General features: G+C 44.1%; 1 protein-coding gene across 6 annotated transcripts in view; it reads right to left on the bottom strand.

Annotated features, from left to right (window-relative positions):
* Positions 1-27,123, bottom strand: part of Pdzd2 (PDZ domain containing 2) — a 379,908-nt gene that overhangs the window by 32,947 nt on the left and 319,838 nt on the right. For all 6 annotated transcript variants that reach the window (XR_004946667.1, XM_036206834.1, XM_036206833.1 and 3 more), the window contains 9 exons: positions 19,550-19,695; positions 16,566-16,685; positions 16,294-16,408; positions 12,669-12,742; positions 12,316-12,547; positions 11,305-11,422; positions 9,046-9,178; positions 2,365-2,446; positions 370-404 (listed from right to left, as the gene is read on the bottom strand). Coding sequence is in view for 5 of the 6 variants with exons in the window: in XM_036206834.1 (XP_036062727.1) it covers positions 370-404; positions 2,365-2,446; positions 9,046-9,178; positions 11,305-11,422; positions 12,316-12,547; positions 12,669-12,742; positions 16,294-16,408; positions 16,566-16,685; positions 19,550-19,695 (1,055 nt within the window). In the remaining variant the exon portion in view is untranslated. The remainder of the gene's footprint in view (positions 1-369; positions 405-2,364; positions 2,447-9,045; positions 9,179-11,304; positions 11,423-12,315; positions 12,548-12,668; positions 12,743-16,293; positions 16,409-16,565; positions 16,686-19,549; positions 19,696-27,123) is intronic.

Genomic DNA, 27,123 nt, shown 5'->3' on the forward strand with positions numbered 1-27,123 from the left:
GTGGGGTGGGGTGGGGTGGGGTGGGGTGCGGGGCTGCCCAGTGTGAATCCTGACCCAGTGCGACTGAGGAATGCCCCACAGCGTCCTGAAAGCTGCAGGCTCTCCCCAGCCCGGGCTATCTTTATGATGTAGGGAACAGTTGGAAAGGTCTGTCCGTGCTGTTACTTTTCTGCTCTGCCCTTTTCTTGGATGAATACTTACGAAAAGAAACACACCTTTGGGTGTTGGTTTTTCAGATTGGTGTGATTGCCACTTCCTTGTATAAAAGTGGCCAAAAGATTCATTTGCAGAAATAAGTGCTGGGGTCTGGGACTTGACTGAGAAGCCTCTAAAATTTGGTTTGTGGTCCCCGAGTGCATTTTGACTCACCTTTTTGGCAAGAGATGGACTCTTCAAGGGGGTACCTGTGTGGGAGGGATTCACAAAACCATTAATCTGATGAACCTAAAGTCACAACCAGGCTCACATATTTCCCCCCAAAAAGGAAGAACCAAGCATATTCAACAAAACTGTCTTTGCCTAGGAGTCACTACTGTGTGACATGCATAGGTACATGCATATATGCAGCCTACCTGGGTAGCTGCCCTCTCATCCTCTCATCTAGTCTACGGGTACCTGTCTACCCCCTCCCGCCCCACCTCCCTCCCTCCCTCCCTCCCTCCCTCCCTCCCTCCTTCCCTCAAGACTATGCTCACGCTGAAGGACCCTGGGTATGGCTCCTCCTCTGTGATACCACCGAGTGTCTTATCTGGCTCATACCTCAATGTCTGTGCACACAGGACAGTTTAGTGGTGAGTGGGTCTTTGTATTTCCCCCTTTCCACTGCTCAACAGCCCACTGAGTCTTGCCTGCACACCACACCTGCTGTCTGCTCAGTACTCAGTGGCATTTGGTGAATGGCCAGAAGGATGAATGAACCACTGAGCCCCGTCCAGGAAACCCCTAAAAGGACTAAGGAAGTGGCTGGATGTCGATCTTACTTTTTAGCTTCGGGGTAAAGAGCTCAGCCTGTAGACTTTAAATTACATGTCACAGGCAAAAGAGATTTAGGGCATGAGAATTCCGGCTTTAAAAAAAAAAAAGATCTTTGCTGACAGTTCAAGCAGAAATGTTGGGATAAGAGGACCCAGCGATCAGGCTGAATAAAGAGCTATTATGGCTTCGTCCGCTTTAAATATATTAATTATGGATGCAAATCATCAGGGATTTCACGGCTGTCCCAAATCCCGTTCCTTTTCCTTTGACATCCAGTAACTCATATCTCCGAGTCCCTCTTTTTCCAGGGTATCAATCTGAATGTCAGAGAAGTCTCTAGCTAACTGGGCAAGGTCTGTAAAGTTCCTCCTGGGTCTCCACACTAAGGAAACTGTTTTAAAACTTGATATAATGCTTTAAGTTAATAAGAAATGCCGAGGACAATTGCAGCCCTTTCTCCTGCCTGAAAATTTCCAGAGAACAAGAAAAAACTCAAGAGTTTGGCTGCCTCCCATAGCAAACGGGAGGCAGTTTGTATTGATACTTTTAAATCCATATTAAGTATGGATTAAATTCATATAAAGAGACCTCACTCAGCATTTGGGTGGTTAATACTCTGCATACCAAATTACTCACATTTTGATGTCAATCTCTGTGGTGACATTGTGTTCCCCAAAATATTGTGCACCCTAGGAAACTTATCTGGGGTCAGAGAACAGAACAGCCACTAGATAGATGTAGAGGCCAGAAAATGGTGGCACACACGCCTTTAATCCTAGCATTCCAGAGGAGGTGGAGATCTGTCTGGATCTCTGTGAGTTCAAAGCCATGCTGGAAAGAGCTAGGCGTGGTGACAAGGGCCTTTAATTCCAGGAAGTGATGGAAGGAACAGAAAGGTATATAAGGCGTGAGGACCAGGAACTAGAACCTGGTTAAGCTTTTAGGCTTTTGAGCAGCAGTTTGGCTGAGATTCATTTGGATGAGGACTCAGAGGCTTCCAGTCTGAGGAAACAGCATCAGCTGAGGAATTACTGAGGTGAGGAAGCTGTGGCTTGTTCTGCTTCTCTGATCTTCCAGATTTAACCCAATACCTGGCTCCAGGTTTGAGTTTATTAATACGACCTTTTAAGATTCTTGCTACAAATCTCCTCTACCTGTGTATTTCAAACGAGTCATGGAGATTCATGAATGGCTGTTAACTTCCTTCTTCAAATTATATGAGTCATATATGCAGCATGCATGATTAGGCCTTTAATGAGACACATTAAATAACTGCAGAAATCAAAAGGAGGAACCAAGAGAAAGCGTAGACTATCTGACAGCAACTGCCCTAGCAATGACCCAGAGAACCTCTTCTCAGTGGTGAACGAGACTCTGCCGTTACCATACCTAAGCCAGGCGAGGAGTTGGCTTCTTTGCTCTCCTGGTAAGTGCTGCGTGCTATCACTTCATCCATTTCCTGCTCGGAAACCTGATTTTCAGCAGAAAGCACAAATTAGATTTTTTTTTTTAAAAAAAAGATTTATTTATTATGTATACTGCATGTATGACTGCCGGCCAGAAGCGGGCACCAGATCTCATTACAGATGGTTGTGAGCCACCATGGGGTTGCTGGGAATTGAACTCAGGACCTCTGGAAGAGCAGTCAGTGCTCTTAACCTCTGAGCCATCTCTCCAGCCCAATGTTTTTTTTTTTTTTTTATGTATTAATTTTCCCCCAGTAAAAGTAGCTAGGACCAGAAGAGGGTCAGAGACTGGGAACGCCTTAGAAGCAGTAACTTGGAGCATGTAAGTCCAGCTGGTTGGAGGGTTGCTTCAAACAGTGTAGACACAAGACCACCAACTGGTCCCGAGTGGCACTTATGTGCTATGATTACCAAATTAGCTGCATCTGCCCTCTCTAGGACACTTAGTTCTCATCCTTCTTGAAGAACTTAAGTCAGGCCAGTGACATGGCTCCGCAGGTAAAGGAGCCTGTCGCCAAGCCTGATGACCTGAGTTCAATCCCCAGGGGCCTCATGACAGAAAATAACTGACTCCTGAAAGTTGTTCTCTGACTTCCCCACAGTACCTTGGTATACACATGCCCACACCCATACACACATGCACACATATACACAAAATAAATAAATGCAATTAACAAATTAAGAATAGATATAGGAAAAACCTTGGGGTGGCAAGATGGCTTAGTAGGTAAAGGTATGTGTCACAGGCCTAAGAGAATGGGTTCAAGTCTTGGGACCAGCATGGTGGAAGGGAAGAATCTACTATTACAAGTTGGCCTGTGATCTCCACACGTGCACCCTGGCATGTATAGATACACACCTACACCAAAATAAAAATGTAAAGTAAAAAACTTATTCTAACAAAAACCTATAACATAGGCAAGAACAGTATAAGACTACTGTACTATTTGCCCAAATTCAGTTTTTTTTTTTGAATTTACTTATTTTACGCATATGGATGCTTTGCCTGCATGTGTGTATGCACACCATGTGCTTGCCTAATGCCCTCAGATCAGAAGAGAGTGTCGGATCCCCTAGAACTGGAGTTACAGACAGTTGTGAACTTCTGTGCCTGCACAGAAACCAAACCCGGGTCCTCTGTGAGAGCGGCTAATGCTCCTAACCACTGAGCCATCTCTCCGGTCTCCTAAATTCATGAACTTTGAACACCTCACCACCTTCACAGTATTCCTCCTCTTGTTGCTGAATCATCTGCAAGTTGCAGATGCGATGATCTTTTGCTTGTAAGTACGTAATTACAAATCTCCTGACAGCAAAGCTGCTCCATCAAATCACCGTGGGGCTTCTGACGGATGCAGAAATGACAGTACCGAGATAGTGTAGTTCACATTTCATAGTCCGCTGTGGCTGTCACTCTAGCCTCACGCCTCTAAGTCCTCCTCCTCAAAAGTATCTATCTATAGGCTGTAACTAGCTCCCAGAATGTGACACCAGCCTGTGCAGAGGCGAGGACTTTCCTCCTGCACTAAATGTGCACAGTCATGTAAAGGATTTACACTCTGGTGCCACGTCGCATCACTGACCTTGTTTTAGACCTGTTGTGAATCCTGTGACCCAGTTTCTCTGCTTTATAGGAAGATTGACTCTGGCCATCCAGGACCCAGCTGCCATGTGTCTCCAGCTGTTTTTTTCCTCCGAGACAAGGTCTTACTATGTAGCCCTGGCTGTCCTGGAACTCACTCTGTAGACCAGGCTGGCCCTGAACTCACAGAGATCCACCTGCCTCTGTTTCCCAAGGTCTTCTGCCTTCTGAAATCTGAACCTGTACCCAGTCTTTTGTCTCCCAAGACCTGAGTATCTGGATGGAGCCCAGAACAATGGAGAGGTTCTAGTAGGGTCTGTCTCAGGGTTGCCTCACTTTTAGCTTCAGACTCTGTGTTGTCTGTCTGTTCAGAAAGGCTACAGAAACGGTTTCCCCATTGGCCACTGGGGGGGCCATGCGCCCCACACCTGGATATGGTGGCTTTCATCTCTTAGTTACCATGGGATGTTTGTCACCAGTGAGTGATCTGTATGGAGATAGTTTGAGACTATGGAAGTGCCCTGCACCCATATGTGTGCTATAGAGTGTCTGTTTGTACACTATCAACTTTAATTTGTTAGCATACAAAGTACCGGGTCTCATCTTGGCATCTTTCACTTTAGCATTACTTATTATTTTTGCTGAAATAATCATTACTATGAAGTTAATTTTTGAATTTCTTCTATTCTTTCTGTATTTATTAATACAGTGGTACATCCCGGGAATTCTTTCTCCATTGTTATCCTGTTCCTTAAAAAAGTTTCAATTTATTCTGATATAAAAATATTTCTGACCCAGCGGTGGTGGCACACACCTTTAATCCCAGCATTTGGGAGGCAGAGACAGGTGGGTCTTTGTGAGTTCAAGGCCAGCCTGGTCTACAGAGTGAGATCCAGGACAGGCTCCAAAGCTACAGAGAAACCATGTCTCAATATATATATATATTTCTGTGGGCTGTGTGTTGGTGGTATATGCCTTTAATCCCAGCACCTGGGAGGCAGAGACAGACAGATCTCTCTGAGTTCAAGGCCAGCATTGTCTACAGAGTGAGTTTCAGGACAGCCATAGCTACACAGAGAAACCCTGTCTCAAAAAACCAAAAAGAAAAATAGATTTCTGTGAGTGTGCACATGCGTGTCCATGTGGAGGCCAGATGTTGATACTGCATGTCTTCCTCTATCACGTCATCTTAATTTTTTTATAATTTATGTATTTATTTTCATTTTGATGTGCATTGGTGTTTTGCTGGTGTGTATGTCTGTGTGAGGGTGTCAGATCTTCCAGTTACAGATCATGTTCTTAGCTGCTGTGTGGGTCCTCTGGAAGAGCAATCAGTGCTCTTAACCACTGACCCATCTCTCCAGCCCACATTATCTTATTTTTGAGACAGGGTCTCTCACTGGACCCAGAGCTCAATGATTGGCTAGGCTGAATGACGTCATTCCAGGGGCCCATCTGGTCCCACCACCCTCTCAGCATTGGGTTTACAGAGGTGTGCTGCTGTACCTGGCTTCTACATGGCTGGTGGGAATCTGAAGTCAGGTCCTTGTGATTGTACAGCAGGCATCTGACCCATTGAGTCATATCCTGGGTTCCTAATCATTATTCTTAACTGTCCCTTTGTGGGAAATTTCTTTATAAAGCTTGATAAATACCAAACTATGATCCTATTTCAAAAGATATGATGATATTTTATATGTACTGAAATGTGATTTTATTTGTATGTTAATAAATAAAGTTGCTTGGGGGTCAGAGCTAATAGCAAGCCATAGCAGAAGCTGGGCGGTGGTGGTACACGCCTTAAATCCTAGCACTTGGGAGGCAGAGCTAGGTGGATCTCTATGTGTTCAAGAATACAGCCAGCATGGAGACACACGCCTTTAATCTCAATACCAACCATAGAAGACCTGGAGGTCTGTACAGATAAGGCAGTGATGAGGAAGTCATGTGGTTGAGTTTACAACCAATGAGAAGGCAGAACAGAAAGTTAATAAAAAGACAGAGACACAGGAAGTAGGCTCTTGCTGAAGGGAAAGACAGCAGCAGCAGTGAAGGGTAAGGTTTTTAGCTCTGACCTCTTGGCTTTTAACTCTGTATTTGGCTCTGTGTTTCTTATTTAACAAGATGGTTACATCTACAAAAAGATAATTCATACACTTAGTTTCTGTTTCAAAGGTAAGAATGTTTTAAATGTAGGATGGTAATTTTGTATACTAAAATAATATTTAGCATAAATCCTATTTGGATAAGAATGTGGATTTGTCTTAATAAATAAATACAGGGTTTCCCCTAATAGAAGAATCACAATCACACCATGGCCTTTATGTAATACTTCAGAGTGGGGCTCAGAGGAAATAAAATAACACACTTATGTACGTGGGCTGGCACATGCACACACCCTTCCACAAAGCAAAATATAACAGTAGGAATGAGCCAGGGAAAATGTCAAGGAAGGTGTTTTTCTTGAAAATAGACTTTCACTATTTGCAACTGTTTTTCTAAGTGGGAGAAAAGCCGATCTCTGTTGCTCCCCCCTCAACCTTTCTTTCTACCCAACATATGCGGGAAGCTGCTTGCCTAACAAGTCCAGTCTTTGCCGTCTAAACCTGGAGGGTTTGAATAGCCCAGCTGGGCAGCCACTGCTCCACACATCCTGAGACCCAGGAGAGGAGAAAGTGCTGTGCTGTTTCTTCTGGAACCACACAAAAACTGAGGCGGCCCATATATTCTGTATCAAAACGTCCTCCTGGCACGGAGTGCTGAATTAGTGGTATGAAAATACATTAAATCTAAGATGGAATCTTGACCAGAAGAAAAATACAGTATCATGTGACAGCCAAGAACATCATGTGTACCTAGGAAGAAACATGAAAACCGGTCCAATAGTCAAGTGTGGTTTTGCTGGACACATCTCCAGCATATTCCAGGCCGTTGTACTGTGGCTGGGAAAACGAATCCATTTGTGTGTTCAGCGGGGGTCTCAGACCACCCATCCATGTGGATGATCAGGCTTTGCACTGAAATAGTGTTTTGATGTGGGTCGTGTTGTCAGCTTTTGGGCTGAGATGAAACAGATTCTGAGCAATTCGCCACCCACGTGATGCTGGGAGCCAGGTAGGCCTTGGCCATCGGCTTACGTTCTAATGTGATAGGTGGGGGTGTTAGGTCAACGACAGCATGCTGGGCAGTGTCCTGCATGAAAAGAGATGATGAGAATGTTGGAGTCTAAGTGGAGGAAGGGGCCAGGAACTGCCCTCACTTGCTGGGCTCACAAACCAAGACAATGTTAAACGCGACCCAGAGAGAACCTCAGGGACAGCAGCAGAAAGATGTTTACAAAGTAGAACAGATTCTACATCAAAAACTTGCAAAGTATATATTTTAGGAAAGACATTTCTGAGAATGCATGTAGATCAAACAATCTAGAAAAAGAACTAAAGCCAATCAACCACCACCAACAAAAACTAGTGCAGTTATCTTGGAATTAGTCTAAAGGGATTTCTGACCCAGCATTGTCATCACACTGCATTCACACTCCCAGATGAAGACATGGAGTTTCAACTTGTCAGCACTTCTATGCACGGGGCAGGACCAATACTACAAATGAACATCACTCAGTGTTTAAAATGATGTCATCGTGAAGATGCTATGCGGAGCGGTGGTGGCGCACGCCTTTGATCCCAGCACACGGGAGGCAGAGGCAGGCGGGTCTTTCTGAGTCAAGGCCGGCCTGGTCTACAGAGTGAGTTCCAGGACAGCTGGGGCTACCCAGAGAAACTTTGTCTCTAAAAACAACAGCAGCAACAACAGAAAAAGAAGGAAAAGAAGGAGGAGGAAGAGGAGGAGGAGGAAGAGGAGGAGGAGGAGGAGGAGGAGAAGGAGGAGGAGGAGGGACAGCAGCAGCTATGGCCTTCATTGGCATTAAATGGCATAAAAGTCTAACATGAGCAGGAGCCTGGGACCACTCATACTGATACTAAAACGATACCACATCTCACATGTTGCACATCAAGAAAAGCTACTGTTTTGAGCCTTTTGAGTTCAAATACAATCTGGTCATGATTTTTGGAAACTATCTTTTTTACATTGAGTAATATAGTCTGAAAATACTATTTGATATGGCAGGTTGAATTGAACTTGCTGAGGTATCTGTGGCTTACTTAAAACATTTGAAAGCAACTGTACAGAGGAGAGATGACCAAATAGTCTCTATGGGTCAAAAGTTGAAAAAGTGATTTCTTTTTTAACTTAGTGAGCTCTTAGATCTTAATGACAGAAGCATCTGTGCAGATTAGGAGGGGGGCGTCCCTTTAAAATGGTTCAGGTCTTTCATCTGTCTTAACATCCTCACACCCTAACTCAACAGTTGTCTTTGGGGGCATGGGTGACTGAAGAGTCCGACATAAGTTATTGACTGCCACTCACAAACACAAATAGGCTCCCAAATGGGTGCAATTTGTGAAGTCTTCTTAAGACTCCATGGACTTCAGACTAAGAGCCTCTCCTTAGGAGACTAAAATTTCATCCATCTGTGTAGCTCTGGGATGCTGCCATCTCATTCTCCCCTGTGGTAGCTCAATGAACCACTAGGTAATGAATTTCACATTATGGCAATTGCTTTATTCATGGAACCATCTCCACCCCTACGATTTCCTATCTCAAATCTCAGAGGGTTACAGAGATGATCTAGTCTGGCATGTTTAAGATTTCTTGATGTGGGTATTAAGTATCTTACCAGCAGCTAACCAGTCATGGGGGTTACGCAGAGTCCTACTTTCCATGAGATCAGATTTTAAGTTCACCAAATAACCTTGACAACATCTTCCAATAAAATTTTCTAGAGTGCAGAGGAAGTCCAGATCCAAGATTCACTTCCCATGTACATCAGTCACTGACTGACACACAACCCTGGCTGGGGGAACTCTCTCACTGAAGCAGATAGACTCAGGTATGAATGCTGTCATTGGCTGAAGAAGCAGCCAAACCATTGCCCCATACTCAAAGCAGGGTCAAATTCCTTACCTTTGGATTAGGGTGTCGGCCGATGACCAGGCGAACAGGTCCTGGTGGGCATTTACTCAAGATGGCGTGTACTTTGCTTAAGGCTGCATGGCGCACATTCACAGAGTTCACTTCCAGGATTTGGTCACCCCGGCTATAGAGGGAGACACAATAGCACATTGTGGCCACAGTCAGAACTTTCAAAGCTAAGACAGCTTTCTTTCAGGAAGGGGTTTAGAATATGAAATCTTTTCTGAATTCTTCAAAAGAAGCATAATGGCATTCTTTCATCTTTATTGACATATAAAAAAAGCAATACTTTCATATAAACATCACATTTTAAATTGACCAAGGCCACTATCAGAAATAGTAAGCTTAAGTAAAACTGATAAAAAAGACAACAATGAAGGGGACCACTTATTGAGCACCTATTGTATGTGAGGTCCTACATAAAGTAGTTCCATAATACCGCTCCAGATAGGTTTGAGTATTCCTTTCAAATAGGAGACTCACAGAGAGCACTCTGATAGGGCACACTTGGGTTATCTCAGGTCTGTGTGATTATCAGACAATAGCCTCTTGGCCACCACCATCTTCAGCTTTCTCCTACCATCTTGAAATGATTATTGTAATATAGTCAAAGGAGGAAACATCTGAAGCTCCAAGGTTACCTAAGAATTTGTAAAAATACTTCAAATTTGAACAAATGAGAAATTTAGGACAAGTTGCCTATTTTGACTTGAGATTATTGGGAGAGGGCTCAGCAGGAGAGAACAAAGACCCCTTTACATGGGGTTTGAGGAATGTTCATTTGGCTCGCCCCAGGCATATGGAACCATTCAAGAAAGAAACATCAACTTGGGATGTCATTAAAGGATTTTTTTCCCTTGGGTTCTAAAAGTATATTTTCTTTAATGTACTTTGGATGATTTGCTAATTTTTTTTCATATGGAAATTCACTCTGATGATTAACGAAAAATGTAATATAATCTATTAACATGGCCTCCAGAATGGCAACCAATGAATGCTGTTTTGACAATTCTTCAACTGCCAAAGGACTTAGACGCTTATGGGGAGAAAGGTGATACTGTTTGGACAGAGTGCTTTGTGTAACGTGCACATTTTTGTGATGTTTAGGTGGGCACTAACCACTGCAATTACTGTATAAAAGAATATTAAGATTTCCTGTGTATACAGAACGCTGATTATACAACTCAACTGTCTGAGTGAAGAAATCTGATGGTCCAATTTTAGACAACAGACAGTGACTTCAGTGATCATCTCTCAAATGGCAATGAAAACAATTGAAAACGTTCACAGACTAACACCAGGAGCTCCCACGTGCACATGATTTCAGCGCTCTTTTGCATGCAGTCACTGAATTGATAGAAGCAGTTCCAGGTTATAGGATGAAGTTTGCATGAGGGAATACCAAGTGAAAGAGTCTATTGAAATAGCCACAGATAATCTGCATAGAGTTCTTCTATTTTGTCAGGACTCCAACACTGGACTTCTGAGTCCAATGTAACAAAGCAGGTAGGCAAGCTGTTTTCACAATGTTGTCTGTGGCTCTGATACAAGACCACGACAAAGGCGATATATGACTTATGTAGCTCACAATTCTAGATTGTACTCCATCACTGTGGGGACGTCAAGGCACACGGACTTGAAGCTTCTAGTTGTATCTACAGTCAAGAGCACACACTTGGCTTGCTTTCACTGCTCTTCTACAATTCAGAATCCCTTTCCTAGAGAATGGTGCACCACCCTTAGTGGGCAGACTTCCCACCACAATTAACGTAAGATAAAATAATCCCCCAAAGACATGCCCACATGCCAACCTGGTCTAGACAACCTCTCATTGAGACTCTCAGGTGATTCTAGAGTATGTCAAGTTAACAGTTAAAACAACTACAGAAACCAAGATTCAAAGTCCAAAATTCAACCAAATTTGATTCATAGGAGCTTTTCATCTTTGAGATGTTATTAACTTTAGTCTTGGCTATATTATTAGAAAGAATGTCAAAGATGTCGAATTCCACAGAAAAAGTTAAGTAGAGCAGATGGGCACAGCGGTGCACACCTATAATCATCACAGCATTAGGGAGGTAGAGGCAGGGGGATCAGAAGATGAAGGTCATCCTTGACTATATAGGAAGTTCAAAGCCAGCCTGGGCTGTATGTCTTTCTCTGTCCCTGTCTGTGTCTGTCTAAGCAAATATTAATGTGTATCTTCACAACTCAAGACCACACCAGTACAATGCCGGGGACGTAACTAACCTCAGGTTGCTCTCCATCTTGGCCACTGATCCAGGGGCCAGGCTGTGAATGTAGATACCCGGAGGACTGTTTTCCAAGGCCAAGCAGCAGGCACCAATGCCTAATCCAACTCTTGGCTCTGGGAGAGGCACAAAGATGACAGGAGCAAATGTTAGGCGGGAACCAGAAAATCGTGCATGAAATTCACACAGTGCTAATGGATGACAACAGACGCTAGCTCTTAGTTTGGTCCAGACACAGAAGGTCAGTCCTGCTTCTCGAGTTATCTCACATTCTTCTCTCTGCTTAGTCTGAGAAACTTCCTCAGGTCTGTTCTGGAACTAGCTGGCGAATGACTAATATTTCCATCGTGAATATAAAACCTTTCCGACTTGTTTGGCTTTCAACTAATTTCTTGGTTATTTATAATTGTGGATTTTTTTTTTTTTTTTTTTTTTACGGTAAGTACTAGTGGGAGATGGGAGAAATGAGAAAAAGCAGTAGGATTTGCTGAGAACCCATGATTTGTAGCTACTAACGTTGACTTATTTTTGACTTTCTTTACCATTTTAGAAGGCTAGACTTATGGGTGCTGGAGAGATGGCTCGGTGGTTAAGAGCACTGGCTGCTCTTCCAGAGGTCCTGAGTTCAATTCCCAGCAACCCCATGGTGGCTCACAACCATCTATAGTGGGATCTGATCCCCTCTTCTGGCTTAAGTGTGTGCATGCAGGTAGATCACCTATATACATAAAATAAATAAGTAAATAAAGGCTAGATTTAAACTACTCATTTTAACACAAGTCCCTGACACAAGGTGATTCATCTTGGGAAAGCTTTAAAGACTGGCAACTTTCTCTCCCTTTTGTCAAATGATTAAACATTTTGACTACCCCGGCCGCTTAGAGAGCAGCATCTCTGCCAACGGCAGGTGGTTCCAAAGGACTGACTTAGAATGAATGTTAGAATAGATCCTGGCCTGCTGTTCAGGGGAAGGCAGGGGCGGGAGGAGCAGTTAGCGGTTTAGCGTTACCTTTGTTGAGCGTGACTTCCATGACAATCCTGTCCTTGGGCCCAGGAGCCTTCCGCCCAAGGGAGGAAGAACCACCTTCCTCAGAGCCGCCTCCTCCTGCTGGGGTTCCCCCACCAGTGTTGAAGCTTGGGGAGCTTGACCTGCTCATGTGTGTGGGAGTGGAGCATGGTGTGAGGCTGGGGCTCAGTAACTTCGTGCGCACTGTGAGGACAAACAACCCACTTCGGATTTGCTGCAAAACAAGTCAGCAGGTGGAAACAGTCAGATTGCTCTTGCAGCGAATAGTCAAAACCCAGCCCGGTAGATGGGAAGAAGAGGAAGAGGACAAAGGAGACCCCAGGGGACACTGTTACCTTGAAGGTGTGAATGGCCTCCTGAAATGTCAAGCCCTTTATCGGTATACCATTTACATCTAGGATTTCATCTCCTGGTGAGCAAACACAAGGCAGAACATTGAGCTTTGATTTACTGGACTCTGCTTGGCTTGAACTACAGTGGCATACCCTACAAATATAACTCTTATGGCTTTGATCCATTTTAACTAACTTAGCTCCTAGGAATGTCCCGAAATGGGATAATGCAAATTAAAAACCACTCATATTATTCAACAATAATTCTATAATCGATATTTAATTAAATAACTGTGGGGCTGGATTTGGTAGGGCACACCTGGGTTCCCAGCTTTGGCTAGGCCGAGGCAGGAGGATCAAGGCTAGTTGAACTTAAAACACCACCCAAACCAACTGACAACCAACCAACCAACCAACCAACCAACCAAAACCCACTACCAAAACAACAAACAAACAAAACAGAATCCCAAGCTAAGCTAACCAATCAATCAACAAAAACAACAACACAGGCAAATACAAAAAAAGTATAAAATATCAACCAACCAGCCAACCATCTACCACCACCACCACAAGCCAAAACCAACCATGGAAAACTTGAAGACCTGATTATTAACTACTGGCACCATCGACAAGAAATATCTTATGCTCAGAGACTGAACTGAAGTTTCAGGTTTTAAATAGTCTTGTTTAAAAACATAAACCTATTGGCAAGAAAGCATGGGCAGAGGCACACTTGGGCGTCCACTCCCCTATCTGCAGAAAGACTACCTAAGTCTAGAGATGCAACATGGCACGGAATAGGGTTTCAATCAATAGTAGAGAGAAAATCTTGCTGAGTTATGACTGAGAATTGATAGCCCCACTTCCAGACATAGTTTGGATGTCTGGTCTTATTGGGGCAGGTCCCAGGGCTCCATCTGTAGGCTGGCAAGACTATAATAGGCTTCCACCTCAGAGATCGCTGCAGGTTGATGCCAAAATGACAGCAGGGGCATGCTAAGTTGTGGAGAGTGCCCACTTGCTTCTCCCTAACTCAGGTAGCTTCTCATCTCCAACACGGTGACAATCGATAGTCAGGTCATTTTCCATGCTGTTCATAGTGCCTTCTGGGGATGTCAGAGCAGGTGGACATCCTTTTGGCTTCTGAGAACTTGTTTCTCATTTGCACTCATGTGACATGGGCTGTGCTTTGGAATAACAGCTCATCAAACACCAAAAGATGTCTTAGGAAAAACAGACAGACTCTGCCTAGCAGTGCAGGAGGGGAGAGAGACTCTACAACAACACAGCTCAAACAGTAGGAAACCACACATGTTCACTCCAGACAGCCAATCTCAGAGCATGCCATGCATACAGAAACCCTCTAGATGAGGTATGCAGCAATGCCCCCATGCATTCTCTTTCACACAACTGCACAAGCCACACTGTAAGGGAAATGATCGCCCTCTAAAAATGGCCTGGCATTGCCAACGATTCAATTATGACTGGAGGTTGTATCTACATGGGTGCAGGACAGAAACACTGAAATAGTTACTCATGCGCTTACAATTTATAAGAGAGCTTTTAAGGCGTATCACTCAACAGGCTGGAAATCCAGCCCAGCGACTTACATTTCCCATAAATGAACACATATGAAAAAATAGTATTTAGGAGAATCATCCACTATTAACCTTTCATAATGATTGATTCCCCCCCTCCCTATTTTCCTTCATTCTACCAACCTCACAGGATGAATTTCAATCAAGTGAACACATGGCACATCCATTCTAAGACTGCTCTGCTAGATTTTCACACTGCTCTGAAACCAGATACCAGTAGCACCTGGGGGTTAACTTTTCCTCAGAGAGATAGAGATAAATATTTTGCCCAAGAAGTATTATGCCTGGTCAAATCACACTGTTACATGAAGTCTTCTACAAGCTCTGCCTAAAACCAGGACTCTCCGATTCCCTGCACCAGTTTTTAAAAAAGTAAACCTGTATAACGCAGTGGCCGCGACACTGTGAACCAACAGAAGTGGACAATCACATCATTTCTCAAGGTACCTAGAAATACCCTGACATAACCACCTCAGGAGAGACAGATCCTGGCCCAGTGAGACGGCTCCATGGGGCAGGGAGCTTGCTGCCAAGGCTAATGACAGAAGTTTGAGTCCTGGGACACGCATTGTAGGAATGGAGAATTGACTCCTCTGTTTGTCCTCTGACAGCCACATACGCACTGTGATCCAACTGTATGTACACACATACACACCCAAATAAATAAATGTAACTTAAGATTAAAAAAAGAAGCGTATTAAAAGGGAGAGGGAAAACAGGCTTCTTGCTTTGGTGAGTGCTATGCAAAGTTATGTTCACAACTCTCTGGCACTGTTGCTTCGTGAAAGAAAACAGTCTTAATCCAGATAAATATTTTGGAAGATATGCAAACATACACAACAAGAAAAATATTTTTATTATAAGAAACTACACCGGGCGGTGGTGGCGCACGCCTGTAATCCCAGCACTCGGGAGGCAGAGGCAGGTGGATCTCTGTGAGTTCGAGGCCAGCCTGGGCTACAAAGTGAGTTCCAGGAAAGGTGCAAAGCTACACAGAGAAACCCTGTCTTGAAAAACCAGAAAAAAATAAAAGGAAGAAAGAAAGAAAAGAAAAGAATAAAAGAAACTACTATGGCTGGGTGTGGTGGTGCATGCATTTAATCGCAGCGTGCACAAGGCAGAGACTGACAGATCTTTGCAAGTTAGAGAACAGCTTGGTCTACAAAGGGAGTTGCAGCCAGCTAGGGTTACACAGTGAGAGGAGCAGGTTTTTAGTTACTGAACATTTCTGAGTGCTGGTTTCTTCACCTATAAAAGACTTGCTCCAAAATATCTACTCTACAGGTTTATAATACAGTTAATGAGATAACTTAAATCATAGACAAGCTTTGCAAATGTTTAAAGGATAGAAAATACAAGATGTAGTTAAAAGTTTGAAAACTTTATTTGAAAAGTGTAACTTAAAACCTTGGTGATATTTTACACCCAAAATCACTCGTCTGTTGTATTTATGTCTAATAACATGGTAGACACTATGGAGAATGGAAAGGCGTTCAAGTAGGAGCCAACTACATAGTATTGATTTCAACAGCAAGACATTAAATAGCTATTGAAGTATTCTGTTTTCCCATCAGTGCTAAGGTAAGACTGGACTGTTAAATTCTCAGGGATATTTAAGGCAGAGAACCAGAGCAAGGACCAGGTAATCATGGTTAATACCTACAGTCTGCAAGAAAGATCAAGCCACTTCCCATACACAATCTCTTTTCATACACACACACACACACACACACACACACACACACACACACACACACACACACACACACACTTAGAAAAACAAAAACAAAAATGCTACAAGGTGGGCATTAACATTCCAAGTTTGTTCCAAGTAGCCCAGGAAAGTGAACCTTGGGTTATGTGGCCTCCACAACATCCTGATGAGGAAGTGCAGGATTCAGGTCAGGTCTACCAACCAGACTCTCAAGACCATGGCCTTGGCTGCCATGTCACCCAGTCACATCTTGCAAGGGCACAGACTCTCAAGGACTCAGGCTGTCACTCCAGATCACCAAGAGACTTTTGCCTACCTTCTTTGAGTCTGCCATCCTCCGCAGCGGATCCATTTGGGAAAATGGTCTTGACAAAAATCCCCATCTGGCCTCGAATGCAGTCTCGGCCTCCAGCAATGCTAAAGCCGAGGCCCTGTTTGCAAAGTGGACAAGAACCCAGGTTGACACTATAGAATTGAACTTCAAAAACCAGCCTCACACTGTGAGCATCACAAGAAGGAATGCCAGGGAAGTTACGTCATCCTTCTTCAAATTTGTTATTTCTTTAATGTAAAAATAAAAGAGCTCACCTTGCCTTTTTCTTTGTACAGCCCGATGATGGAAATAACAGATGGCCGGATGAGCCTCCATGGAGATTCCACATGGGTGGTGCTCAGAGAGCGGGTAGACTTCTTCACAATGTGGTATTCCTGAAAGTCAGCACAGGGCAAGACCAGATCTTCTCACTTACCCTGAGCTGCTGCGGGCTTGGGCATGCAAAGAGACTTTGAAAATCTCAACTGTCTTTTGTGTTAGTGATTTCCCACTGGTCTATGTGTGGTCTACATAAGAAAGTTCACTCTAAATACTACTGGAGCAGCGTCTCCCCTTGCTCTGTCTTGCCATATCTGCCCCGTCACAAAGGGCTGCTTAGTGACCCCAGGCACCTGGGTTGCTCTGTCCTCAACCATATCACAGATCCTTCTGGAATGGAGTCAGGAGAATAGAGTTGACCACCCTGGGGGTGGGCTCTTTGTGGAAATCTCTCCCACTCCCACCCCCACCCCAACTTCAAAATCATGCTTAAAAAGTATCTCACTATTTTAAGCTTAATTTACTCATTCAAAACACTCAGCAAGCCCAGGTTTCTTATAAAGTACAAACCACAAACCCAGACAACTGTTTTTCCACATAAAATACCCTGCTGAGAGACGGCAGCCATTTCAGCTCTAATCCCCTGTATTTGGAAAAATCAAATACTTTCCCATAAGCCACACTTTCCTCTGCTGGCCAGCAGCTCCAACCTCAACCCCCTCTCTGTGCCCTCACCCGTGATATTTATATGTATCAGCAGAATGCACACTGATAACATAATCGGGAGATGAAATGGCTACTGCCAAATCTAGTCTTTAGTTCTTTGATACTCTCTTAGAATAATAAATGTCTTCTGTGGCACAGATATCATAGTACAAGTGGAGAAAAAGAATCATTTCATGTTTAATATGAGAAAAGAGCCATCACAAAGTGGCTTTTAACCTTGGTTTGTGTCTGCTTCATTCATATGTAGGAATGAGATGTTCCCTCCTGACGGGGAGTTTGCATCCCCTGGCAGCTTAGAAGAGTTACACTGTGTGTTTTGACAGAATATCTGCCAGTAACATGGGCCGCCCGGACTCGGTCTCATTAAATAAATGATGTGGGCTTGGCAGCGTCACCACCTATTTACCGAGACCACCACAGAGCGCGCCAGACACAGCCTGTGGTTTGCCAACCCTCAAACACAGAGGTTCACGTATGATCCCCCGGGGGAACCCTTTCTCTGATCCCAGTCTTCAGCCCAGCTTCACGCTAGCTCTCTCAGCAACGAGCAGAAGCCAAAGGCCTGCATGCTTCGTGTGGCCGTTTAAGACCCTACGGGGTTGCTCAGCAAGGTGTACACCTGTACTGCCTAATAATGCGCTACCCACTGACCACCAGTGGCTATAGGCTTGGATCGGGGCTCACTAAGATAAAAATGCACTCCTGGGCTGAGATACACGTAGCTGCCATCTTGGATGCTACAGGCACATACCACTTAGACCTACGCACAAAGTTTTACTTTGGATAACTCTACACTGGGCAGCACTTTTTAGTGGAGGAAATAAGGGTGTGTGTGTGTGTGTGTGTGTGTGTGTGTGTGTGTGTGTGTTGTGTGTGTGTGTGTGTAAAACCTGGCAGAAAAAGCAAAGGACAAACTGAAGAAGGGAAAACTGTCTGGTACTATCCGGGCATGAGTTTCCTGGGTGTTTCTGGGCTATAAACACCGACCTGAGTGTGAAGGCTGAGCCATGACTGAAGTAAACCCTGGCTTCTCTCTCATCCTTGTTCATCTCCCTCCGCTCCCCTGGGTCCAGTGGGTCATTCCAAGGAAGCCACAGACCTGGCTGTTTCCTGTGGCTGGTCTAGATGGCTTCGCACAGACCCTATTCAAATCTATTCCTTCACTCACCTCCAACTGCCTTGGAGTGAGTGTGACAGAAAATAACCTGACCAGCACCCACTTTGACACAGGGTAAAGAGCCACAGAAAAAAGCCCAAAACCATAAATACTTGATCTTCGACGCCATAGCTGACTCTAACCTTTCTTCAGAGAGTCTGACACGTAACCTTGAGGGAAATAGCTAGCCATGTTGAGTTTCAGTCATTTCGCCTGAAGAGCAGCCACAGCACACTAAAAATAACGGTCCAAGACCCTTAGGCTCCTGTCACCTATGAGTCCCCAGGTGTGATATGAGGGACATCCCTGCTGCTGGAACTGCCTCTTCCGGCCCTGTTTTTCTGATAGGCCAAGGGTGGGGTTGGGGCAGGACACTAGTGATTTCCTGTTTGGCTCATGGTACCAGGCCTCAAAGAACCTCCAAATTCCCTGGAGACTGAGCCTCCTTCCAAGTTGGTTGTGAGCCTGTCACCTAGTTTCCAGATAACCGAGGAGGAACCCCTGTTCAGGTTGTAGAGTCAGAGTTCTCGAAGGGAACAGGCTCCGTCATGCTAACCACCTACTTTACTCCTCCACAGCAGGTAGGACCCCAGGCATGGTGTAGGCACACGTGCTCACACTCACCCACACAGTTGTTATTCTGACACATGATGCTCCTATTAAATAAGCAATAGTGGTCTGCCACAGACTCCGAGACGCCATTGTCTCCTGGCAGTTGAGAACAAGTCTTAGTTCCAAAACACACAGCATGAAGAGAACCAAGACACTGAGATCTATTAAGAGATATTTCCCCACGCTCTTCAACCCTGGAGCTGGCTTCCTTCTAATCTTTCTGGGTAGACCCCCACATTCTCTATGTGGCTCAAGTTCTCTTTCTAGGCTCAACTACTCATGGCCCTTATCAGTGGGCAACTCTTCTGAACAGTGGTCTACAGAGGTCTTTGGAAAGAAATAAAATGTACACACACACACACACACACACACACACACACACACACACACACACACAAATTGTGGAGACACAGGGTTTGCAAATCTGTACTTTCATCTCTAACCAAGCAATGGTGGCTATGAGTGAACCAGAGGCCCAGGATTAACCTGTGATGTCCCAGTAGAATCCAGTAGCTGGGGAAGAGAGTGCTTCCGGCCATCTCGGGAGACCTCCAGCATCCTGATCCGGGGGTCGCCATTGCGGACCATCAGCTCATTATATTCCTCAACAGACTCCAGGCGGTGGACACCTCCTGTAACAACAACAACAACAACAACAAAAATGGCGGAGGCGGGACTTGATAAGGCACAAGAAGAACATGAACAGGCCTACACATCACATTTACCATCACTGTGTGGTTCCAGAAGATCCGGAGTTAAAGATACGCAAAGGACCAAGTTCACCCAGCCCTAGCACCAGGTTCTGCATAAGCCTGTTGTGTTCAAAGAAACTGATGCTGAGCTGCAAGGAAACAGGAGTTTCTGAAGCGACAAGACTGCCTAAGGAGCAATGTGTTCATCGAATCAGAGGCAGGGCTGGTGGGGACAGCAATGAAGTAGTGGGGGGCCACAGGCAGGCGGTCTAGTAATGGCAGAGCATCCCTTAATGGTTGTCATGGCTTCACTGCTGGGTGGGTGCTTTTACTCCACACACAATGCTGGTTTTTGTTTTGTTTTGTTTTGTTTTGTTTTGTTTTGTTGAGAGACAGTGGATGTAGGTCTTGCTATGCAGCCAAGCTGGCTTGGAATTCAGATTTCTCTTGTGTTATGTGACTTCCAACCTCTGAGCGCTGAAATAACTGGCGTGTATAACTGTGCCTGCCTTAGTAATGACTTTCTAAACAATATTTTTTTTTTAAATTAATGTTTGTTAAGCATAACTTAAATGTGCACAAAAGTACAAGAATGAAATTTCACAGGGCCTCTCACACACTGATCAAGAGACATTAACTAGAATCTGGTTTACTGATTGATCCTCATCCAACGGTGACCCGATCTTTCCATCTAAACATGATATAAACATCAATGATCTAAATTATCACTGATAACCTCTGTTTTTGAACTCTATATGAATGAATATGTACTTTTTTATATAGAGCTCCTTCTTGTTCTTTTGTTTGTTTGTTTTTGGTTTTCGAGACAGGGTTTCTCTGTGTAGCTTTGCACCTTTCCTGGAACTCACTCTGTAGCCCAGGCTGGCCTTGAACTCACAGAGATCCACCTGCCTCTACCTTCTGAGTGCTGGGATTAAAGGCGTGCGCCACCACCACCAGAGAGCTCCTTGTTCTTAACATGTATTATACTGTTATTTATTTTGTGTACATATGCATGGTGGGGCACACGAGCTGTGGTGTGTATGTAGAGGTCAGGGGACATCTTGCCAGAGTCAGTTCTCTCCTCCCACTATGTAGGTCCTGGGAATGGAACTCAGGTCAGTAGCATTATGGGTAGGAACCTTTACTCACCGAGCCATCTTGCCTATCCTTAACATATTTGTGAGAGGCAACCATGCTGTTTATGTGCCAACAGTTTGTTCTTTTCCATTCTGTATAGCATTTTATTGTACAATCACATATTTTATGCATTCTATTGTTGAAGGGCTTTGGCTTGTTTCCAGCTTTAGATGTGAAACAGTAGTTGTGTGTGTGTGTGTGTGTGTGTGTGTGTGTGTGTGTTTGTGTGTGTGTGCATATGTTGGTATACATAGCACATTTTTGTTTTTGTGCTTTGCCACACATTACTTTTTATAAACAACCCACTAGAAATGTAGAAAGCCTTTGGGGCCGTGCATACATCTGTGGGCTATAGCTTGCTGACTCCTGCTCAAGGCCACAACTATTGTATTCTCAGGCATGCCTCCTGTGAATGGATGATCTTCCCAACGGTATGTTGGTATGTCCATGTAGAGGTGCTGGCTCCTGACACACTTCCTTCTGCACTGCTGTTACCTGCAGGATGGACTCTGTCTCCTCCGTGTCACCTGCTCGCTATCAGTCTTGAATGTCAGTCATTCTCCTGGGCACACAATGGGATATTACTGTGGTTTTCAATTTTCATTCCACTGATGACCTCATATTTCTGCATATACAGCCATTGGCCGATCCCTTTGAAAAGCATCTGCTTAAATTTTCTGTTCATTATTTTATTAGATTTTTCTTATTGATTTTTAGCAAGTTTTAAAAAAAATTTAATATGTGAGATTATGAATCCTTTGTGGGAATCTATGAATTATAAATATTTTCTCCACATCTGTGTCTTATATTGTCTTAATGGTATTTTCTGGCAAATTAAAAAAAGTCATAATTTTAACAGGATGATGTTAGTCATTTATGGCTTAATGACAGGGTGTTTTGAGGAGTGTGGAGTGTGCTTACACAAAATAAGATGGTGTCAGGGTTTCTTTTCTATCATTTTAGATATCATATAGTCTAGATTTAGCTGCTTTAATAAATGCCCTGACAACCTAGAGGGAAAGGGTTTATTTAGCTCGGGGAAGTCCCAGGGAGGAGTTTTGTCATATCACATTCAGTCAGGATCAGAGAGCAACAACGTCTGCATGCTAGTGCTCAGCCCATGAAATGGCACCACCCCATTCAGCGTGGATCTTCCCACCTGAGTTAACCCAATAAAGCAAATCTCTCACAGGTATATCCAGAGGCCAACCTCATCTACACAATCACTCATTTAGAATCCCTCCAGTTGATTCCAGATTGTGTCAACTGTGACAATTCAAACTGACCATCATGGATGGCCATGATATCACTATGTGATATAATTATATGGGGCCATAGTTGTATATGTTGCCCATTGTGGACCAAACTAATTTTGTAAGTATGACTGCAAATCAGCTTTTATAATTGATGCTTTTATATCCTATTTAAAAAACTTTTGCTAAAAACACTAATTTAAGCTGGGAGGTAGTGGCACATGCCTGTAATCCCAGCACTTAGGAGGCAGAGGCAGGGGATCTCTGTGAGTTTGAGACCAGCCTGGTCTACAGAGCTAGTCCAGGACAGGCTCCAAAGCTACAAAGAGAAACCCTGTCTCGAAAAAACAAAACAAAAAAGCAAAACAAAAAAACAAACCAAAACAAAAAAACCCCACTAATTTAATTTTAAAATCTGTAATGATTTAAAAATACTAATCTGAAATGACAGATAAATTACATATGAATAAAGCTATAAATCACTATAATGCCTATATTACATATGTGCTTGCTTGAATACACATGTTGATTTTTTATAAAGATTTAATTTTAATTATGTGTACTTGGGTGTGTCTGTGTGCAGTATATGCACATAAGTGAGGGTGCCTGTAGAGACAGAGCTGTTGGATCCCTTGGAGCTAAAGTTATGGGCTGTTGTGGTCAATTTATATGAGTGCTGGGAACTGAAAGGAGGTAAGAGCATTATGTGCTCTGAACCAGAGGCATCTCTCCAGCTCCATACATTGAATCTTCAGTGAACTGATTTCTCCTAGACTGTGAATTGACTCACTTGATGGTGTCCAATGTCCATCTAGAAATGTCTCTAAGTTTTTTATGGAATAAGACAAGACAATAGTAGACTTCTAAAAGCCACATGTTGCTGAGTTCTTACTAATGATATGGTGCTGATACAGCTAATGGATGTCACTTAAGGCTTAACTTTTCAAAAGCTAAATATTAACTCTGTGAAGTAGGTTTTCAAACATCTGAAATCCCTTTGCAACCAAGGAAAATTTTGCATTTAAAAAGATCACAAACTTAAGAGGTTAACACGGATAAATCAAAAGTACTGAAATTAAAGCAGAGCCCTGCTGGCAAGAAAAGAGGTGGGCAGGAGGAAAAAAATCGGGCTAGAACGTTAGAAAAATGTTCTGTGAAAAGACAAACGATGTTGCTTTAGTCAATTTGGAGCCAGACGAGGCAAAGCCCTCATGGAAATGGCTGGAACCCCATACACATGCTTAAATAATTCATAACTCAGTAATTCATGGGCCAGATTCATCTTTCTTGGCATGCTTACTCATCTGAAAAAGATTTATTAGAAGAAAATTCCTTTTGGGGTTGACAGGGAGGCGCTTGTCATCAACAGGAGAGAAACCACACACGGTAGCATCCACTGATAATACCCTGATATGTGAATACCACAGTGACTCATTCCAGAATATGAAACAAACATCCAGATCTGGAAGACAGACAAGTGAGGATCCCATGGCATTAAAACCTCCTGTACGGGGCTGGAGAAATGGCCCAGTGGTTAGAGCACATAGTGTTCTTGCAGAGGAGCAGAGCTTGATTCCCCTCGCCCACACCAGGCAGCTCACAGATGCCTGGAACTCTGGCTGCTGAAAGCCCACACTTTTCTCACCTCCTTGGGCACAGACACACATACATTCATATTAAAAATAAATAACTCCTATATGTAAATGTCCTTTCGAGTGAAGTAGGTCACAGTGCGGCCAAAGGCCCGTTCCCCAAGCTTCTTTAGCATGTCTGCAGATTAAGCTGCCAGTTTTATCCCTTTCCATCCTCCCCTACAAATCTTTTGTATCCTGATGGCTGTCAAGGATTTGTTCCTCTCTCTACTCATTTCCAGAACTGGGATGTGAATATCACGAGTTTACCCAATTTTGTGCACACCATCACCTCCCACCTCAACAGCCTGAGGTTTTCCCCCTATCATTCTTGCCAAGCTTTTCTGGACTGAATCATTATTGCTATCAGATTACATTAGGCCTTTCAAAATGAGAGAGGATTAAAAACAGTTATCCAGGGCTGGAGAGATGGCTCAGTGGTTAAGAAAACTGGATGCTCTTCCAGAGGACCTGAGTTCAATTCCCAGCATCCATATGGCAGTTCACAACTGTCTGTAACTAGATATACATGCAGACAAAATACCAATATACATTAAAATAAAAAATACATTTAAAAACAGTTATCCAAAATGTCTTTCGATTGTTCCACCCCATTGCCTGGAAAACCTTCCATTCTTCTCCTCCTGGTCTCCAGTTTTCTACATCTGGGTCTCCGCCCTCCTCATCCTACTGGTTCTGGATACCTGGATTAGCACCACAATCCAGAGAGACTCCCAGCCACTCAGCTGCCTGAATGTGCACATTCTCCAGGCCATCACCGTGTGTACGTGTGGGTTGCCTTCCCTGGGGACTGAAAGTTCTCACGAAGGCCTTCCTGTCTGTGGCCATTCAAACTTTTGTTTCCCTCTTGAGAGGGAAAGATGCAAGAACAATAAGAATGAAAATGACCGGGATACTAATGACTTCAACAATACAAACAATGAATGGGCGGATCTGAGGGAAGAGTGCAGTGCTGTCAGGCTTTAGAGCGCCCGTGCAGACCACATTCTCTCTCATAAGTCTTCCCAAAGGCTGGGCGCATGGAAGGCTCCCACGTCCACCGAGAGAATAAGTGCATAGTGTAATCCTCCTTTCACAGATAAAGGAGTCCCTGGTCCCAGGTCACTTGTCTCAGGGGCAGAGCCGGAAACTGAACCCAGTTCCAACTGGTGCCTGTGCCTGCTTCCTCCTCTCCTCCACATTGATTTTCCTATCACCGGTTTGGGTGGTTTGAGAAGAAGGTGAGATCCCCTTGTGGTAAACACTGGCCCACCCTGGACTGGTGATCAGCTAAAGGCGTGGCTGGTTCCAAATTGACAATATGGACATAGAAAACAAAACAAAACAAAACAAACCAGACGTAGTTAGAAAAATTAGAAGGTCTCTGAACTACATTCCCACCCCCATGGGAATCTAGAAACTCTTCGGCATAGTAGGAGACAGAATTTTTTCACTGTCCCCAGGAAGCCAGGGGTGGGAAGAACTGTCTGGAACATAGGTCCTTTTCCTGGCTCCAACCCAGTGACCTTGGGACTTCCTTAGCTGCTCTGATCTCATCTATAAAATAAGGAATGTAACGGCGGTGGTTTCAAAGACCCTTGCATCTCCAGAGAATTCACAGACATCCCTGGGGACCGATTACAGGGTGGGTAAACTCTGCCAAGCTGACCACTGACTCCTCTCAGCCCTTGTTCACATAGGATTTAAAAGGGTCTCTCTCAGCTGATGGGGAGCTGCTTGTTGGCTCCAGGTGAGAGCCTTCTACCTAATGCCATCTAGCTTCCAGCCTCTACCTGAGGCCATCCATTTCTACCAAAAATCAACCTAACACGATGCTGCCTAATTATTCCTAATTGTCAATAAAAATAACTGATTTTTGTAAACAGAGCTTTAGCAGAGATGCATTTTGCGGTCCCATGCTATTTATCTTCTCTGAGAATAAACACAGCAGCAGAGGGCCAGATGATGGGGAGCAGAAACTCTTGACTGGCAACATCGGCCTTTTGCTTGCCAGGGATCAGAGCGGAGAAGAAGAAAATGATGGGCGAGGGGGTATTAATACACTATGCATTGTGTTGGGTGATTTTATGAGAGTTAAAAATAACACTTGAGAGCAACAAGATGGCTCTGTGGTATAAGCACTCGCTGTGCAATCCTGATGACCTGAGTTCAGTTACAAGTAGAAGGAGGGTACAAACTCCAGATTGTCCTCTGGCCTCCATACTTGGGCCACGGCACGCACAAGTCTACCCACCATTTATGCATGACATAGACACACATCTGCAGCAATAAATAAATACACAGTGAAACAATAACATTACCTAATCTTTCAAAGTCAGGGTATCAACTCTTGGGCAGCTGTTGGAATGGAGGCTGAAGGAAGTTGAAAAACAACCTAAGGATGCAAGGTTACCAACTGCTAAGGCCCCAAAGCTATGTTCTACCTCCCTTTCCCAATGCCTGTGAGTGGGTGGCTGGAGCTAAGTTATCTACAAGGCCAGTAGGCACTATGCCAGGAGGCCATGCCACATTTGGAGACCATAAAAATGCTTCAGGGCATTTTCAAATGCAGGGAAAGTTGGGTGAGATAGTAGTGAGTGTGAATAATGAGTAGACAGTAATGCATCCAGTGCATCTCTTGTATGTTAGTGTTATATGAATGCATGTGTGCACATACGAGGGAGTATGCAAGTCCATACAGTGTGTGTAGAAGCCAGAGGCTGACATTAGGTCTTTACTTATCTAACTTACTGTGTATGATAGATGTGCACACAAATGCAGTATATACATGTGCATATGGAACGGGTCAGGTGTTTGCTGTCTACACATTTATTTTTGTGTGAGGTGTATTCGTGGGGGTATGCAGCTACACTTGCATCTGCATATGCTTGTGAAGGCCTGAGGTTGATGGCAGGCATCTTCCTTTTTGCTCTTCACTTTTTTTTTTTTTTTTTTGGTTCTTCAAGACGGGGTTTCTCTGTGTAGCTTTGTGCCTTTCCTGGATCTCGCTCAGTAGACCAGGCTGGCCTCGAACTCACAGAGATCCGCCTGCCTCTGCCTCCCAAAGTGCTGGGATTAAAGGCGTGCACCACCTCCGCCTGGCACTCTTCACTTCTGTGTTTGAGCCATGGTCCCTCACTAAACTGGCAGCTTGTACTTTCAGCTGGAATGGCCAGCCAGTGAGCCCCTGGGGATTCACCTGTCTCTGCCACACCCTTGTCCAAGTGCTGGGATTACAGAAGTGTGCCAAACCTGGCTTTTATGTGGGTATTGAGGATCTGAACTCAGGTCTCCCAGCTTAGTTAACAAGTACTTGACCCCCTGAGCCATCTCCCTAGTTCCCA

This window comes from Onychomys torridus, chromosome 15 (genome assembly GCF_903995425.1).
Source record: "Onychomys torridus chromosome 15, mOncTor1.1, whole genome shotgun sequence".
NCBI lineage: Eukaryota > Metazoa > Chordata > Mammalia > Rodentia > Cricetidae > Onychomys > Onychomys torridus.